This window comes from Lagopus muta, chromosome 13 (assembly GCF_023343835.1).
Source record: "Lagopus muta isolate bLagMut1 chromosome 13, bLagMut1 primary, whole genome shotgun sequence".
Taxonomy (NCBI): domain Eukaryota; kingdom Metazoa; phylum Chordata; class Aves; order Galliformes; family Phasianidae; genus Lagopus; species Lagopus muta.
Window position 1 is genome coordinate 14,126,987 of NC_064445.1, and position 18,296 is coordinate 14,145,282.

At 37.4% G+C, this 18,296-nt stretch overlaps 1 protein-coding gene across 1 annotated transcript in view; it reads left to right on the plus strand.

The window, feature by feature from the left end:
* The window catches only part of SMARCA1 (SWI/SNF related, matrix associated, actin dependent regulator of chromatin, subfamily a, member 1), a 30,550-nt gene extending 12,455 nt beyond the window's left edge, over nt 1-18,095 (plus strand). Inside the window, exons 14-24 of the mRNA XM_048959495.1 lie at nt 492-624; nt 1,506-1,654; nt 2,275-2,394; nt 2,920-3,030; nt 3,203-3,316; nt 5,108-5,230; nt 6,749-6,881; nt 8,341-8,459; nt 8,676-8,888; nt 12,963-13,073; nt 13,756-18,095. Of these exons, the coding sequence (XP_048815452.1) occupies nt 492-624; nt 1,506-1,654; nt 2,275-2,394; nt 2,920-3,030; nt 3,203-3,316; nt 5,108-5,230; nt 6,749-6,881; nt 8,341-8,459; nt 8,676-8,888; nt 12,963-13,073; nt 13,756-13,827 (1,398 nt within the window). The 3' untranslated portion in view covers nt 13,828-18,095. The remainder of the gene's footprint in view (nt 1-491; nt 625-1,505; nt 1,655-2,274; nt 2,395-2,919; nt 3,031-3,202; nt 3,317-5,107; nt 5,231-6,748; nt 6,882-8,340; nt 8,460-8,675; nt 8,889-12,962; nt 13,074-13,755) is intronic.
* The last annotated feature ends 201 nt before the right edge of the window (nt 18,096-18,296 follow it).

The following is an 18,296-nucleotide window of genomic DNA, read 5'->3' on the forward strand; positions in this document are numbered from 1 at the left end:
GATAATAACCACCTGTTCTGATACATGTAAATACAGAATGTTAGTCGTAGCTTCATATACTGTACACTATGAGCTCTATACTGCTGATTTATTGTAGCCAACTTGGGACAGCTATGATATTGAAGCTGTAGCTGCATGGGCTTTGCATGTGGAATTAATGCTGTCAAGCCAAGGATGCTGTTTCAGTGCTTCTGTTGTGAACTGAATGTAGTGTGGGCTTGCATACGTATATCCCACAGCTGCAGTTTACACAGACATTTAATTATGTGCATTTACAGTGAAGCAGATGTATTTCTTGCAATAGAAAGACCTCAAATTTAGAAGGTGTAATAGCAAGCAATGTAGCTAGGCGACTTTTGTGTTCTGCTGAATAAACAAGGAGCCAAGAAATTCATGCTAGCTTCAGCTTGATGTTTCTGCCTATGTAGCAAGTTAACTGTCTATTGCTTGTGAGTTCTGTTGCTGAACACTCATTAATTTATGTTTGTTAGGATCGTGCGCATCGTATTGGTCAAAAGAAACCAGTACGGGTGTTCCGCCTTATCACTGATAATACTGTTGAAGAGAGGATTGTAGAAAGAGCTGAAATAAAACTGAGGCTGGACTCTATAGTTATACAACAAGGTATCAACTGCTATGTATTCTTTTCTGCAACAGAGTTGTTCAGTACCTTCACGTATTTGTTAAACTGCTGTACAGAAGTGCAGCCAGAGAGAAAGCAGGCCTTGTGTATAGTAACAGTATGCTAAATTCAAATATGATGCAGAAGTTATTCAATTGTTCAGCTGAAATTTTTGAAGCAACTGTTTCCTTGAGTGATGTGAGTATAGATTCAAAGAGATTCTAAATGAGCAAGGTACTGAAGAATAGCTGTACTTACCACATCAGAGCTTAGTAAAGAATAAAGCTGCTTTGTGTGACTTTGTTTAAAAGCTCGGGGAGAACAGTTTGACAAAAACCGAAGTTCTGTAGCTGAGTTTGTGAAGTTTGTGAGCCATTGGGTTGTTCCTTTCTGAATGAATAATGGTCAAAATTGTGATGGTCTGTGGAGACCAGGCTGGTGAAATTTTGGCACAGAGAATAGAGGTCTGTGAAAAACTAAAGCATTCACAGATGGGTCAAAATCAGTGAAGTGAGTGTTAAAAGAGATTGAATTCTACTCAGTGGTTATTCCAGAATAATTTGTCATTCTTAATTTTTGAAATAGGGTCTTAAAATTAAGTTTAGCTAATTTTGCAAGAGTAACGCCTTAAATACAAAATGGATTATCTGACTGAAATTGTTTGCTGTGGCTTGATCCATGACCCATTGTTGCATTCTGTATTTTCCTAGAAGTACCCAATTTCTGTTTGTTTTTAGCTTCAGTTAAATGCAACTTTTTTCTTTGGTTCTTTGTTTTTTGTTTTTTCTTTGCTGCCAGAGAACTGTAAAAATCCTCTGTATTCATGTTTTTATTGGAACTTTTACCTTTTCTGTAGCTTTCCTAATATTTCTTCTAATTCTAGGGAGGCTCATAGACCAGCAGTCTAACAAATTGGCAAAAGATGAAATGCTGCAAATGATCCGGCATGGAGCTACGCATGTCTTTGCTTCCAAAGACAGTGAGCTGACAGAAGAAGACATAACCACTATTTTAGAAAGAGGAGAAAAGAAGGTTAGAGCAGCTTTATATAGATCTTGAAGTGTGTCAAACATTAAAAATAGATATGCAAAGTGTATTTTACTGAAGAAGACAAGAATGGTGTAATTATATGTAAATCTGCTTTATATGCCCACCTATTACTTTATTATTCATAAATATTTCAAAGCTAGGAAGGAGTAAGAATAGTGAGTTGTAATTACTTCCACCGTTTCAGACTGAGCACTGCATCTTAAGCATCATTTAATTCATGGGGTTTTTAGAAATGTGTAAATTTTATGCCAACAATTCTAATCGACACAAAATCTTTATGGAACTTCACTGAGGAATGGGTAGCTTTGTGGGAAAATATGAACTAGCACGTCAGCTCCAAACTGGGCATAAATTTCATTTAAATCTGAAGTGAAATCATATAATTGTAGGGCCACATCACAGCATTTATAGTTTCAGTTTGATGGGAAGGCTTAGAGTCAGTTCAAAATTGGAAAACGCAGTGGGCATCTCTCCTGGATAATAAGAAAAATGTAAGTAAAAGTGTAAAGCATAAAAATATGAAAAATGATTTTAATAATGAATGCTTTTTTCTTTGAAAACAGAACAAATTGAATAAACCTAGAAATGTCTTTTTGTTTTAGACAGCTGAAATGAATGAACGACTGCAGAAAATGGGGGAGAGCTCTTTAAGGAATTTCACTATGGACACAGAGATGAGCTTGTACAACTTTGAAGGTGAAGATTATAGAGAAAAACAAAAGGTAATTTTCCTTAGGATGACAAGTCTTTGAGAGCTCAGTTTAGCATAGCCTGTATGCTTGGACCTCTAGGAATGTTGTGGCTAAAAAGGCTGTGCTGGAGAAGGTAGAAATCACTGAGCAATTCACTTAGCTCTGCACAAACATCAGGGTTTTTCCTGGTAACTTCATTACAAGAAGTCAGCTTAATACAATGTAGTTTTGAAGTATGATTTTGTAAGTTTAATAATGTTTAATTGAAGTCCTTCAGTAAGATTAATTCACTGCTACTAATGGATTTTTTTTGCCAACGTTGTAGTTCTCGTAGAGCTTATTAATTGGGATATTTAGAGAAGCAATTCAGTTGTATCATATTAGATGATGGAATTTAGAGCCTGAGACCATCAGTGGCGTTTGAGTAGTAAAGTCATAACTTCCCTCAAGTGACCAAAGTCAGTAAATACTGTAAAGGTATCTGGCCATACCGTAGCAAGACTATGGCCTGCCCTAACTGTTCTTCAGTATGTTGTCATTCAATTCTGTTTGTAGCTGAGCATGATGGAATGGATAGAGCCTCCTAAACGAGAACGCAAAGCTAATTACGCAGTTGATGCGTATTTCAGAGAAGCCCTGCGTGTTAGTGAGCCCAAAGTCCCAAAGGTAAGAAACTGCTGAGTGTGGAAATCATTTTTGTGCTGCTTTGGCTCTTCTCCCCTGTTGCATCCCCTGCTCTCATCCGATACTGGTAATAAAATCGATGTCTTCAGTTACAGCAGTTTAAATACTCAGAATCAAGCTTATGGAATGTTAATGTACCTATCTGTGTTTAAAGGCTCCACGACCTCCAAAACAGCCAAATATTCAGGATTTCCAGTTTTTCCCACCGCGGTTATTTGAACTTCTGGAAAAAGAAATTCTGTATTATCGTAAGACCATAGGGTATAAGGTAATGCTTTTTCTTCCCTCCTCTGCCTCCCCACCCCCACTTCAAATTCATAGATGGCATTTTTATTCATCCTTGCAAATTCTCTTGGAAAGAGCTAAATAAAGTAAATAAGACTGTATGAAGTTATTGTTCTGGTATTATTTCTTTTTAATGTGTTTCTCATTTTGAATGAAAATGGCTTGAAGTCTCTCCTCCTGTTTCTGTTCCATAATAGAGTAGAAAAAGCTGTCTGTAATTCCTTCCTCTATTAAAAAATGTCCTATGTGGGTATCCCTGTGCTTTGTGGTGGGTTCCTAGCAATAAGACTGAGTGGAAAAACTGAAGGCAGTTCTGATGCTTAATATACTTCACCAAAGAAAAATGTGCTCTAAGGTGAGAAAATAGTTTTTGACAAATACAAGATCACCTTCCTGAGTACAGGGTGTGGGTCTTCATAGTTGTGTATCTTATGCAGAAAATAACTTCAGGTAATATTGAAATCAGCTTTGTGTTGATATGATGGTAAACGAAGTGACATCAATTGTCCTCGCATTTTGTTGGGGTATAAAACGTTTAAAGATGTCAAGTCTGAATGCACTACCGTTACAAAAGAAAAGACAAGAGACTTACATTTTTTTCCCCTACTGTGTGTTAGCACAATTTCCCCCTCTCCCTGCTGACATTACCAGGCAAACAGGAGCATTGTGTTCTGATGTTGATTTTCATTGCTTGTGCTGCTGCTGGTTGATTAACTGGATTAGATCCCCCTACTTGCAGACATGTACCTTACTGCAAAACAACCATGTCTCATGAGGGATTGTGATAAGAGGAAAGCATTTGTAAAATGTGGTGGAGAACATAAACTGTCATACGAGGCAAGATAGGAAACTGCCGTTGCAAAAGAGTAGAACAAATACTGGCAACATGTTTTGCTGTTGTTGTTTTTTCTTTTTTTAAGGAAAGGCAGAAAGTGTCTTAAAGCCTAGTAGGAAGCAGAAAGATTTTTCTACAAGGCAGGATAGATGAGAATTAAAGGAAGTAAAATTAGCTGTGAGGAATTCTTCAATGAATGCTTCAGTGAGGTTGAGAGTTGAAATTGGAATTGGGAAGACTGAAACTCAAGGCCTGGAAAGGAGGAAGGATGTTCTGGTCACTGCTCACTTCTGAAAACTGAAGGAATGCCAGGTGAAAGAAGTGTAAGACTTCTAGAAATGAAACATGAATACAGGAAAATGGATTAAGGCTGTTAGATGGCTAGACATAGGAAGCATACAATTATATACAAATAGTACAATTTTGTTGATGTAAAGCCTTTATTTGCAGTAGCAGTTCACCTACCAGTTAAAGTATGTACACAGAGAAGTTCCTAAAGTACGTTTTAGACAGGAGAGGACAACAGATTGAAGATACCTCGATAAACTGAAGCTTCTTGAAGAAAAGTAGAGTAGGATCTTTTTATTACTTACAGGTGAAGCAACTTTCCATTTCTTACCTGAGACAAGAAGGAACAAGCAGAGATAAATACATTGCCTTGTCTTACAGGAGGATATTCAATTTTGTGGTAGTTAAATAGTTGCAGAAGTATTTTAGTAATCTGGTATTTAAAAATATTTTTATTATGGGTTTGTTCCTTCAGGGTAGCCAAGGTGTGGGATGCTGTTTGGATTTGCTCTGTGATAACATATTTAATGTGTGCAGGTTACCACCTCAGTCTGTGAGATTTAACGTGCACTTCTAGATGGTAAAGCAGGATACATCACAACGTGTCTTTAGTAACATGTCATTATTGCTTGTTGATGCCTCGGATCTTAGGTTCCCAGGAATCCTGACCTCCCCAATGCAGCTCAGGTGCAAAAAGAAGAACAAAAGAAGATAGATGAGTCTATGCCTCTGAATCCTGAAGAAACTGAAGAGAAAGAGAAACTACTAACGCAGGTAAAATAAGGACAGGTCGAATACTACACTGTGTGTGTATGAATATAATTATTTTTACTGGCATGGAACATAAATATGAAGTAATAATGATGCCACATGCAAAGGAAAGCTGCACTGAAATTACAGAGAGATACAACAATTCTGACTTGCTCTTCTTTTGAGTGACCTTTCCTGTCCTTGAGTCTTAGCTTTCCTAGTCAGCTCTTGTTCCCTGAATGTCTGCAGTATTTCTGAGGCAAACATTGTGTGGTCAGTGTCCTGCCAAGCAGTCCCTGGAGAAACCAGGCAATGGCTTCCTTCTACCTGCATCTGGCTGTTGATTTTTGTCTAAAAAGGTTTTGGAGAGGACAAGTTGCTATCAACATGAGCTTTTCACACAGCTGTATAAAGCAGTGTCGTGAATTCTGCCCCAGTTTAGTTTGGTATGTTCTTTTTCTGCCATGCCTGTCTCTATCACTGGCTAGTTTCTTGACAATTTGAACTGTTACATTGCTGAATAAGGCTTATTAAAAACAAATTTGTAAGGAGAAAGGTATGTCTCAAAGTAATAAGTTTTCTCTGAAACAATTGAGCTTAGTGTACCTTGAAATTTGCAAGGTAACAATTTGTTAATCTGTTAATCTCTAATCTGTTAATCTCACCTGTTTATAGTATAGGGAATATTTAAGTTGTATGTGTCAGTACTGCTGTTCATGATTAATTAAAAATCTTTCTGTTGTGTATATTAAACTTGTAATGAAGCTGTCTAGTAGTAGAGTCAGCTGTAGAACTGACAGAATTCCTTGTAGTGCATTTTTTTCATCACAGAAATACTCTTACAAGTTGCTGTTAAGGCACATGGCTTGTATTTGACGTTGTTGATGTTTTCTTCTCTCCCTGTCTTGAAAATCTCTTTCTTGAATGATGTTTTTGTGCATTGCATTTCACTGAACTGTTGTTCAGTTCTGAATTCACTTCAGTACACAACATGTTTTCTATTTGACAGTGCTATAGAATTTGACTGCATCTTTTCAGACGAGATTATTTTCCTGACATAGTTAAATTTTCATCCAACTGTTTGGTTCAAAATTTGTGGATGTTGTAAATAGCAGCAATTGCTTTAGCTGTGTGCATTGCTTGAGGAACTTGGAATGACACTTGCAATGGAGTTTTCTCCACTCCTAAAACTTTTTGTTGCTTTTTTGGTGAAGGGTGATTTAGGTGAAGCTACACTGACCTGTCAGTGAGATTTTTCTTTGCAGAAGTACTGTAAAGAAGATTTTTAAGAGGAAAAAAACTAAGAAGCTCTTATTAATGTATGTGGAGTCATGCAAAGCAAACAAACAAACAAAAAAACAATGAAAAATGACTCTCTAATAGCCCTGGGAAATAGAAGTTAAGGAATTCCTGCAGAACTGTTAGCCGCTGTGACTGTGTGGCACTGCAGAGGCATTGTCAGTTGGAACTAATGACACATACATAAGACAACTTGTTGCCTTTCTCTTTAGTAATGGCTTCTTGATCTGTTGCTGCTTACAGGGCTTTACAAACTGGAATAAGAGAGATTTTAATCAGTTCATTAAAGCTAATGAGAAATACGGTCGTGATGATATAGATAATATTGCCCGTGAGGTGGAGGGAAAATCGCCTGAGGAGGTCATTGAGTACTCAGGTATGTGGATCTGTTGAGATATATTTCTTAGTTCTGATATCCACAATTTTTGCTGCATATTCTTCTGTAAGATTAGGATTTGGTTGTGTATTGGAAGAACTCTTTGAACTGTTGTAATTCTTCCTAGATGACTTAATTATGTTGTTTGCAGCATACAACATCTGCAGCTGTCATTATCCATCCCTCAGTTGAAATCTAAAAGGTGGCATAGTTGACTTCGATGCTATGGTCTTGCAGATTCATAAGGTTGTATTTTAGAAGCTACATAACTCTTTATAGATATATTTGTTATTCTAGCTAGATATTTATGCAGTATCTTTTAATTTGGTCAGAATTTTTTGCTTCATTCTTATATTAATTTTGCTGAAATCCTTCATTAAATTGAACTTTGCAGTGTTCTCCCTGTTGCTTAAAAAAAACAAAAAACCAAAAAAACAAAACCACAAACAGTTAATCAAGAGTTCCCTATAAAGTGCTGAATTACTGAGTGAATAAAAAGATGTGATGGGAGGAAGCCACAAATTAAAGTTCTTTGTATAACTGAAGTACCAGGTAATCCCAGCAAGTGAGAGCTGACATTAAAATATGTCTACTCATGTTATTAACCAGTTTCACCATTGTTATAAGAAGCCCACTTAAAGGTTTTTCAGTTTTATGTAATTCAGTTAATTATTTTGGATGTAGATCATCTTGCAGTTGTTAGTAATCATTGCTTATATGAAGGCTGCTCTCCAAGCAATTCCACCTATTTTATGATCTTGGCATGCAAGATCAGAGGTGGATGTTGGTGGGATGGCAGTAGAAGTTGAACCTTCCCACCAGTGTCCTGTTACAGTTTGTTGCTGTGTGACAGACAGCAGCAGAGGGACAGTCTGACATAGAAGGGTGTATGAAGCAAAGGGGTGGAACTGAATTCCTCCATATGGAAGAAATGGTACCCACTGGCATTCATTGACACTTGCTGAACATTTGTGGTAGCCAAGCAGTGGATGTGAGCACAGTGAGAGGTGGAAGGGGTAAGTTTCAGTAGTGGCAACAATGAACAGGGCTCATCTCTGCTGGTGCAGATGTTCACAAGTGTGGCATGCAGGCTCTTGTTTGCCATTGAAAATGTGGAACTGATGATGGTGACTGTTGAAAAGTAGTGTTTTGTAGCTGAGAATTTGTTCTATCGAATGGTGTTATTGTGCTCTTTGCATCCATTGTAGCTTCCAAGGAAATAAATTGGAGGCATTACTTCTGGAGCAACCTATGTAGTTGCCTGTAAAGATGGTGAATGAAGGTTTGTGTGAGCTGTCTTTGGTTAGCACAGTGAAAGGGAGAGTATTACCAATTCCTTCAAACTTCACAGGTCTACAAACTGCACTACATCTTCTGCTGGAGTGCTTTAATGGAGGAAAGGCGTAAGAATAAAGGAGAAGACTTTATTTTGCTAATTGTTTTGGTTTGTGTTTTTCAGCTGTTTTCTGGGAACGTTGCAATGAACTGCAGGACATTGAGAGAATTATGGCTCAAATTGAACGAGGAGAGGCAAGAATTCAACGGAGGATCAGTATCAAGAAAGCCCTTGATGCCAAAGTAATTACTGCAAGATTTTTTTAATTTAGGGTGATTGCTTCTTACTGTGCCTGTGGTTACAGGGGGATAGAATCTTCTGAATCCTTTCAGAAAGGGGGCAGCTGGGGTTGGGAGTTCTAGCTTTTTATATAGTAACCACGTGTGTGTGATCAGCATTAATGTGTAATAAATCCATGGTGACATGCTGTGTGTTTAACAGTGGTTGTTTCTCTTCAGATTGCAAGATATAAAGCACCTTTTCATCAGTTGCGTATTCAGTATGGAACAAACAAAGGGAAAAATTACACAGAGGAGGAAGACAGATTTTTGATCTGCATGTTGCACAAGATGGGCTTTGACAAAGAAAATGTGTATGAGGAATTAAGGCAGTGTGTGCGCAACGCTCCTCAGTTCAGATTTGACTGGTTCATCAAATCCAGAACAGCAATGGTAGGTATTGGCTACATGGTCTAAGTCATTAGATTAAGTCATTACTAAGTGTAGCTTTCCTTGGATCACATACTTTAGATTTATTCTAGAATACTGGAAATTAGGAAAAACATGCTGAGAAAGTAGTGTTGGCTTTCATTCTCACTTGAGTTTTCTAAAGACAACCTATTCCTGTAGCACAGCAAACAACACAGTGACAGAAAATCTTCTGAGTCACGTGCTACCAAAGGGACTAATGCAGAAGAAAGCTAGCCTTACAAGTAGCAGAGGTACTGCTGTTGCAAGCTGGAAGTTTTAATGTTATCTCTTAAAATGTGACTGCTCTTCAGAATTATTGGACAACGTTAAAATCTGAAAACATCTGAATTGGATACTTAGAGGGAATTTCAGCTTTTCTAACTTTGCTCTTTAATTTTTAAATGCCCAGGGAAGTTTTCAGAGCTAAATGTGAGCTAATCATTAGTTCAAAATTATCTTTAGTTTTTAATAGGGATTTCATATGTAAGTGCTTTTTAGTTAACATTTTCTGGAGATTTTTGTTCATTCTTGGAAAACAAATCCAAGTTCAGTAGATAAATACACGAATACTCTGAATTTTGGTTGAGAGCCTGTGTGCAGGTCTGCACTTTGTAAAGAACAAATGCATTTGTATCTTGTATGTGATCATATAAACATGGGAAACATGTCCTTCCAGTTTTCTTATAATAACATCAAGTGATCTTCTAAGGTGTGAGAGCTAGGCATGATGGCATGGCTGAGACACCTAGGGGAAGTACCCTCTTCTAGATGCAGCTGTCCTAGATATTCCCTCTTGCCATGTAAACCAGTTTCTAATTCAATGTTACATTGTGCTCATGTAACTCACATACTATTTTGTATGCAAAGCTGCAACTTAGGATAGTTCAGCGCAGCAGAACAACTTGTGCATTACTTAATGCAGTCTCCTTCAGGATGTCAATAAAATGTTTTTTCAGAATTGTGGGTACAGTACTAAGAATAATAGAACAAGTTGAAATATTTCAGGTATGTTTTTGAATGTGTACTTTGCCACTGTTACAGCTTCACAGTCCAATTTTTGCCTGACATTTCAGCAATTGAAGTGTTTCGTGATAGTCCAGTGGTTACCCTTAATTAAAAAGGATAGCAAGCTTTTCTTGCTGAAATGTCAGTTTGAAGAATTACTGATGGTAAAATTGTAACCATAAAGAAGCCTCCAGTATTAAGTCCAGTTAATTTTAAGTTGTCTGTGGAGAGATCCATTCAAGTCATAGAAACTGGTACTAGAAATGAAAAATATGGCTCAACATTTAATTTTGGTTGGCATATTTAAGTCAGAGGTAGTGTTAAATCTTATGTTTAAATCTTCCTAATCATACATTCACTCAAATTTTTATTTTTGAAGGAGAAAGGAGTCATTTTCTAAAGTGCAGAAATGTTTTGCTATTGCTGAAACCAAGGGAGGGGCATACAGTGAATTCTGGATTATTTTCTCAAACTATATACAGTAATACTGATTTGTTTTTCTACTGTTAGCTGAAGGAGTGGTATGAAAATACAGAGAAAATAATCTTTCACTTCATATATGCATTTATTTTTCTTAATGGTTTTAAATTGTTAGGATAGTTAAGATTAAACTGCCAATAATCGTGTATTTTATGCATACAGATATGGTGATATTTGTGGAAGCATTCACTTCTGTGGATCTGTTTTGTGCAGGCTTGATACTTTCTGTGAAGAGAAGTGTTGGAGGATAACTTGGTTCCAAGAATTACATGCTAAGAATAAATAGGAATCATTACAAAGGGATATGTATAGTAAGTTTAGTGGAAGTGGATAAAACCCCTCCTTAGAACACTGAAATTCACAGGTAACCTCAAAGTTACCTTGTGTTACATTCAAACTCATGTGAAAGAAGTTAAGCAGGGAGTGTAATTCTGATAACTTGTGATCGGGCTTTTCAGGAAGACTTTGCATTCTGCTATCCACTAGATGTCTCTTGAATTCCACATAAATAGCTGATTTATCTTCCATCTTATTTTTCTTCTGTAAATTTTCTCACAGGAAAGCAAAAATAAATTGTTTCATTGACTCATTCCACTAACAGTTTTTTTATTTTTAATCTAAAATGTAAGTTTGCAGAGAGAGAGCTTAGGTGCTCTTTAAAGTGATAAAGTTATTAACAGGGCGTGGAGGCATGCATGTTTGATTTGTTTCTGTCTTATGTAGGAAGAATGCAGAATATTGTGACAATAATGAATCATCTCTGTTTTCTGGGCATAATTTGTGCATGCCCTCTGGCTTTTCTGCAAACCCTGCCCAGTGTAAGAAAAATGACCCACTGTACATACAGGAATATTCAGACCTGTTGACAAAGCCTTGAACTTCTACTTTCACACTCATGCCAACATCTTTGCCTTCAGTCATGCAGAAGGAGGTGATGGTTCAGCGCACCCGTCTTATTTCCTGCAATACTAGCTGTTAGAGCCATGAAAGCAGGGAGCAGAGTACATCTTATCTCTTTCAATCCTAAAGAGGAAAGTATCAGGCCATACTGAATGAAATTGCATCTGCAAAGGTGCAAGGCGTTTCAGACTAAGTGTACTTTCATAGCACTAAAATGAGGTGGATCAGCCCATACAGTACTTCTTGTAGTTGAAGGCAGACTTCTTCATGCTGTGGTAGTAGGTGTAACAGAAGTCCATGTGCATGCTACTTATTGATGTCAAATGCTTCTGTGATTCTCCTGAGAAAGCTGTTTTTGAGTCCTTTGTCCACAGCATGCTCTGGAGTGGCAGTCCATCGGAATCCCCAAGTGTGAACCTGAACACCTCTTACAGTGAATGTATCTATGCAGACATTTTTTACCTGAGAAATTAGAGTATTTGTCTCTTGAGGCAAATGGTGCATGGTTATTTCTCAACACCTTTCTGATAATGGTTTGTCTTGAATTTAGCACAAGCCAATTTCTCTCACATTCATACAGGTTGAAGTAATGGTTTTTGTGTGGAACAGGTCGTCACTGGTCTTTACCTACAGTTCCGAAGTCTCTGAGTGCAATGTACACAGATTCCCACAATGTGAAGTGCCTCTACCACGTGGATGATCATCTTTCTACTCTTCTCTGCTTTTAGTCATCCCTAGGGGTCTAAAGAGAGTGGTGTATTTGGGATGACAGACACACCACTGGCCTTGCTCGCACCCAAGCTTTCTCATACTTGCTGACTGTTAATTTGAATGCCAGTGTTTGTGTGGAATTTGAAGGTTTGTAGTGGTCGAATTGTGAAGATTTTTGGTTTTTCTTTTGCTGTGGGGTTTCTTCCACATGAGTGTGATAGAAAATATACATATATATATATATATTTATTTATTCTTTGAGCAGAAAAGAAAAGCAGTGGAATTGCTGTTCCCAACATGCGTAAAACATAATATCAGTAGTATGTACTTATTCTGTATTTCATAGGAGACTTTTTATTCTCAGATGGGATACAAAGAAGAATCAAATGGAGTTTTCTTTACCAAGCCAGCTTGGTGGCAGTTGTACTGAAGAATGTTATTTATAGTTTTAAAAAAAAAAAAAAAAAAAAAAAAAAGAAAAATGATGTGATTTAATCTAGATTGCTTTCAGATGCCATGGGAGACTTGCTGCTTACAAGTATTGAAGGCCTCCTACCTTCTGGGTGCTTTTTGACCAAAATTCAGCACTGAGTTCTAAGCTTAAAGCTGCACAGGTCTTTGCTAGTTTGGAGCTCTGCACTGTGTTCTCTCTTTGATTCCGTGTGTCACAGCAAAGTAATGCTGCAGATGGTTTGGATTTCTTTTCTCTCTGTTTTAAAGATGTAGACCTCTCTTTCTAACCCTTAAGACCCTTAAGACCTCTCTTTCTAAAATCTGGTGAAGTATGCTGGCAGGCAGTGTATTATTTGCTTCATCTAAACAAGGTGAAAGACTGGATCAGTCCGTAGTTGGTTCAGAAGGAAAAGACAACTCTGTAAAAATGGAGTACTTTGGAATTCAAGAATTTCAGCTATTTTTGTTAATTAGTTTTTATTTAGAACTTGTTTTCTGTTTCCTCAGGAGTTTCAGAGACGCTGCAATACTCTCATATCTTTAATAGAGAAAGAAAACATGGAAATTGAGGAAAAAGAAAGAGCTGAAAAGAAGAAAAGAGGAGCGAAAGTCACATCGGTATGTTGAGCAGCACCTTACTTCTAGTGGGGCTGAATTCCATTGTATCTTGTTAGAAAATGAAGATAATAGCATCTGATGGCTTCAAGTATATACCATTAGTTGAGAGATTAAACAAATACCTGTGTTAACAACTCCCCTAGATTTGTTGTTGGTATTCCCAATTCATCCAGCTTGGGTCTTTCCTTTTTTTTTTTCCTCAGAAGAGGCTTTAGTGTAAGTAACTGAGGAGCTAGTAAGAAAACAAAGCTTTCTTTTTTTCCTGCCTATTTGTATACATGATATATTGGCTCTAATTGAGTCGAAGGACTGTCATTGCTCCCTTTGTAGTAGTTCCTGGAGGAAGAAATTAGAAGTGTTCTGTTTACTTGCTTTAAAGATGACAATCCTTTAAAATAAGACATAAATTGAGGTCCTGATTGTATCTTATTTGTGCTGTATGGTATCTGTGCCATTGAGACCGTTTTGTGCAGGTCTTAAGGAAAGCAGAAGGGGTGGCAGAATTCTGTCTATGGCTAAGATTGTTTTGTTCACCCTGCTGTTTTGGCCTGTAAAATTTGAATTGGAACTTAAATACATCAATGCTGCTAATGTTGCTTGGTTAGTTAACATACTGCAAAACAAAGCAATGTGATGTTACCATTTCTATGAATTAATTTTAAAATAATTTTCTCCCTTTTAGTCACAAAAGAGAAAAGCAGACCTGGCTGCTGAAAACTCTGGAAAGAAAGATGCTAAGAAAGTTAAATCGTGAACTTGGAAAACAAATTCAAAATATAAAGCTGTCTCTTCCTTCTCTTCATCTACAAGTATTAATTGCCAACTTCTCTGTATTCATGGTACCCACCCACAAATCCCTTGGCTTAATTTTGCAATTTTGTATATTTTACAATGTCATTCTTTACCTAGAATGTGTAGCTTTATATTTTATGCATTCCAGTATTTTTGTGTATTGTATTTTGTGAAATCATGTCTTCAGCAAAAGTCACTCAGTCCTTGTTTTTTTTAAGCTTGTGCTGAGGTTTTAGCTTTTATATGTTTTATATGCTGCTGCTTTGAAAGAAGAACTAGATTCTATAGCTGTATTATTGTTGTTTCATATTTTAAATTTATATGGCTGTGGGAAAATAAAATTATTTGAACAGAAACATACTTCATCTTCGTTTTCCCTCCCCTCTTTTCTGCATAGCCTCATTTAAAGTGAATGTTAAGGTTTGTATAATTGTGCCTTCATCATCAATCAGATTTTTTTTTTGGAGTATATAGACAGCATCAGGAGCATGACAAAACAAAATCTAATGAAGCTGACGACATTGTTTGGTGTCAGAATCAGATGGGTGTTTTTCTCAGAAGTACTCCGAAGGAAAAGCTGCAGATAAGTTTTTCTGTTTTCCTGGTCACTGGTTTCTATTAGGCTGCATGTGTGCTTAAGCACAGGGTGAAGTGTTTCCTGGAATGACCTCCAGATTAAACCTTTTCTATGCCTAATGAATGGAAGTGAGCAACTAATAGCTTCGTTAAGTAGCAAACAAAATAACTCCTCTCTTGGTTGGTAGGCTGCTCAGATATGATGCCTTGTGCTAGATGATCTGTTGCTGTAATTAGCTCTTAATTCTTTCTCCTTTCACCTTTGATTCAGCACGTCAGTCAGAAGCAATGGGGATATGCTGTGGAGTGCTCCTTTTTAGTATTTCCATTTTAATGAGGGGATGAAAGTGTTGGATGTACCTTTTCTTGACTTTGTGAGAATGGCCTTTATTAAGCAGGTTCATAGTTTCTGCTCACCTTGGAGTCTCTGCCTTTCTCAGATAAGTAGAACAGTGACTGTGACATCTAATGTTTTACTTTAATCTTCTGTCTCTGATCTGGTGTTTAGTATGGACCTTGCCACAGCAGCACATGACCTTATAATGTCAAGTCTAGATTAATGCATTGTGCTTTACATGGTACCTTCCTTGAAGATGTGTAAGTTTCTTCTAGTGCAGTTTGCTTCCTTCGTGAGTTGTTTGAGATGATAATGTTGCCTTGTATTTCATGCTTTTGTTGGCTACTTTCTTCTGAATTTTGTAAAACCTAAGCTTTAATAAAAACTTACTGAGTTCTAGGACAGAGTTCTGTCCACATTTTTGTGTTAATTAAAATCTGCTGGAATGTGTCTGAGGCTTTCTGGGATTAATGTCTGTACACTTGATGAACGATTACCAGTCTTTCCTGATGGTCTGTGTAGAAGGTTTTGTACAAAAATGGATGTGATGGCTTGGCTGGGCACTTGGAAAGATGCTGTTCTTTTGGCTTTCTTATTTCAGAATGGAGCTTTTGTCCAGGAACCCAGTCATTAATTGTTTGCCCTGGGCTTTTATTTGCAAGATTTGTGGTTCAACAGAGTATTTATTGTTGAGATCTGAGTTGAGAGCCATGCCTGGTAATGATGGGGCACAGCTTTCAGGCAGCAGGCTAACGATGGGAGTCAGCATACTTTTAACTGAGTATGCAACCACAGTGGGGTAGAGTGCGTGTGGAGAAGGATGGCTTTCCAAATAGTATTGCTGGTATCAGAGTAGTCAGTGTCCTATTTTGTCCTTGGCAGGAGGACATGTAGTGTAATTATGGTCTGTAAATTGTTATGCAGCTACCTACATATAAATCACAAATCTCTGGAGCATTGCTATTAATAGAGGAAGATGCCTTATTTACATTTGCTTTTCAGCTCCTGTATCACTCAGTAACTTTACTGCCTGAAGTTATAACAGCGTGTATAAAGAGGAAGGGAAATAAACTGGAAGAGCCAAATTAATTTTTACTTAATTATGTCAGCTAGGGGTAGAACCCTATTCCTTCGCTACTATTTGGTGTAATCAGGTAATATTTTTAATGCTTTAAGTCTTAAAATACATGAAATCTGTTTTTCTGTTTATTGGAGATTAGCTTTGTTACACTTCTGTTCTTGTTTATGTTCTTGTGTATCCAGTTTTTCTGCACTATTTGCAAAGTATGTGGGAAGTTTTGAAATATTAATACCTCAACTTGTTCTTTTATGCAGACTTCTTGGTTTTGGTTACCTCAAATTAATACTGCTCCTTCAGTGATGTGATACAATAGCTGCATAGCACAAGATCATGCAGTCCTTTCAGATACTACCCTTGTGATCAGGCAGCTTCTCTGAAGCATGGTAGATACTCCCAGGAAATATGTTATCTCGTACAGTCTGTGGTTCCTGGTTAAACTAAATGTGGTGCTGCATCCTTGAGAGCGCTTGTATACTATATTCTAGTTCCTTAGCACATTGAGTCTTCCTATTCATCATGTCCCACAGTGATAACTAAAGAAAATTGCTAACAGGTGCTGGTCAGGATTAAAATAAAATGGATCTTTCTTTTCCTTTTCTGTTCTTCTAGTTGTAGATATAACCACAGTATGTGCCTGGCAGAATCTAAGTGATATGCTGCTGTGGCTCAAAATTAGGTGGGCTGAAAGAAAAGAATCACTTAGTTTTAACTACTTTTATCTTAGATGAGGAGTACTGCCTGTGAGAAATTTGTAAGCACTGAATGTAATGTCACACAAAGAACTCCTGAAAACTCTGGGCCTTCAGACAACTGGGCAGTTGTTGGAGAAATATGATATGAAAAGTTTGAAAGGAATTTCTTGTCTCCTATTGAGTACATAACTAAAATTTGGTGATGGTTGTGTTGGGGCTGAAGAAAGTAATGCACAGTCATCCAGCACTTCTCAAAGTGCACGTATCCTCCTTGGAGAGGGCACAACAGCTCTTTCACTTATTGTTTCAAATTAGCCACCCTTTATTTTTGAGTTATGTTTGTGGTGATATGGCTGAATCTTCATTGTTTTTAATTCCTATTTCTCATAATGACATCTAGAAGGAAAGGTTTTCTCCCTGCTAGTAATGTGAAACCATCTTCAGGTGCCATTTGAACAAGTAGCATCACTGTGCTAGAATAGATTTTTTTTCTTGTAAATTTGCATTGCTTCTTGAATTTATTGCTAATACTGGTTATGGTTTAGAAAGAAAAATAGTTTTCACTCCTTGACATCATAAGCAAAGGAATGCAGTATATGGAGGTAATCGGAATCCATCTGAATGCCTGATGGAAGTAACTTCCTATGCATTTCCTACAGCACCTGCACTTCTTGCTGTGTGCTGTCACAGACCCTGGCACTGGCCGTAGGCTCTCACTGTGCCTGCCTCTTCCCCAGGCTCACTGCTGGGATTAAGCACGTTGAGTGATGACAGATTTATAACAAAGCTACTGAAGGGAAAAAAAAAAAAGCCCCAACTAACAACAGCCAAAACCTCCGAGGGCCTTACAGGTTGGAAAAGCATGGAATTTTTCAGCCAGCAGTAGTTTGAAAGTATGAAATGACAGATGTGACACTGACACCCTTGCTGATGTTGGGTTGGAAAGAGTTGATCTCTGTAGTTCATATCTGTTAAGAACTGAAGGTTGATTGCTAAATTTTATGTGAGTTTATCTAGTCTGTGTACTTCAAGCACATATGTAAAAGCTTTGCTGCATCACAGTTAGAATGTTTGCTTTTAGTTTTTCCAAGAGAGTAGAATTGAACTTGGTTTGCATATTTTGAAATGTGTTAATTGCATTTGCATGCTATCCAGCCTCTACATTCAGCATCTACGTGTTCAGTCTGCATTGTGTTGAAAGGTAACTTCTGAACTTCTTAAAAATGAGATTTACATTGTACATAAAAATTGATATGAACTATTGTCTTCCAGTAACTGCACTCTGGTGCTGACTGGCCCATGCTCTTGGGATGCTGTTCAAAATAGTTTGATTTATTTCCATTTCTCTTGTACTTCTCAGAGCTTTCAGGCTATTACAGCTGAATGCAAGGTGTGTGTGTGGCTGCTCCACATCTGCTTTCAAAATCTAATTTCCTGTAATCTTGAAGTGTTAGTGTCTGTATTTTTGTGACAGCCTTACCTGTTGTTGTCTCAAAATATGTTGATGCTTTATTAAAGTATATTGCTGTTTTTCAGTTTTTTCATCCCTTTGGTGAGTTACTGAAATAAAATACTTTGGAGCTTATGTCCTCTTGACGTAGAGTAGTAAGAACCAGGCATTGTATCACTGCAGCCTTTGGTCACCAGTAGATGTGACTCCACAATCTCATTCCTCAGCTCAGTTTGATTCCCAGCTGAGGATGATCTGTAGCTACTTGCTACTTTCATACTGTCTATGAGCACTG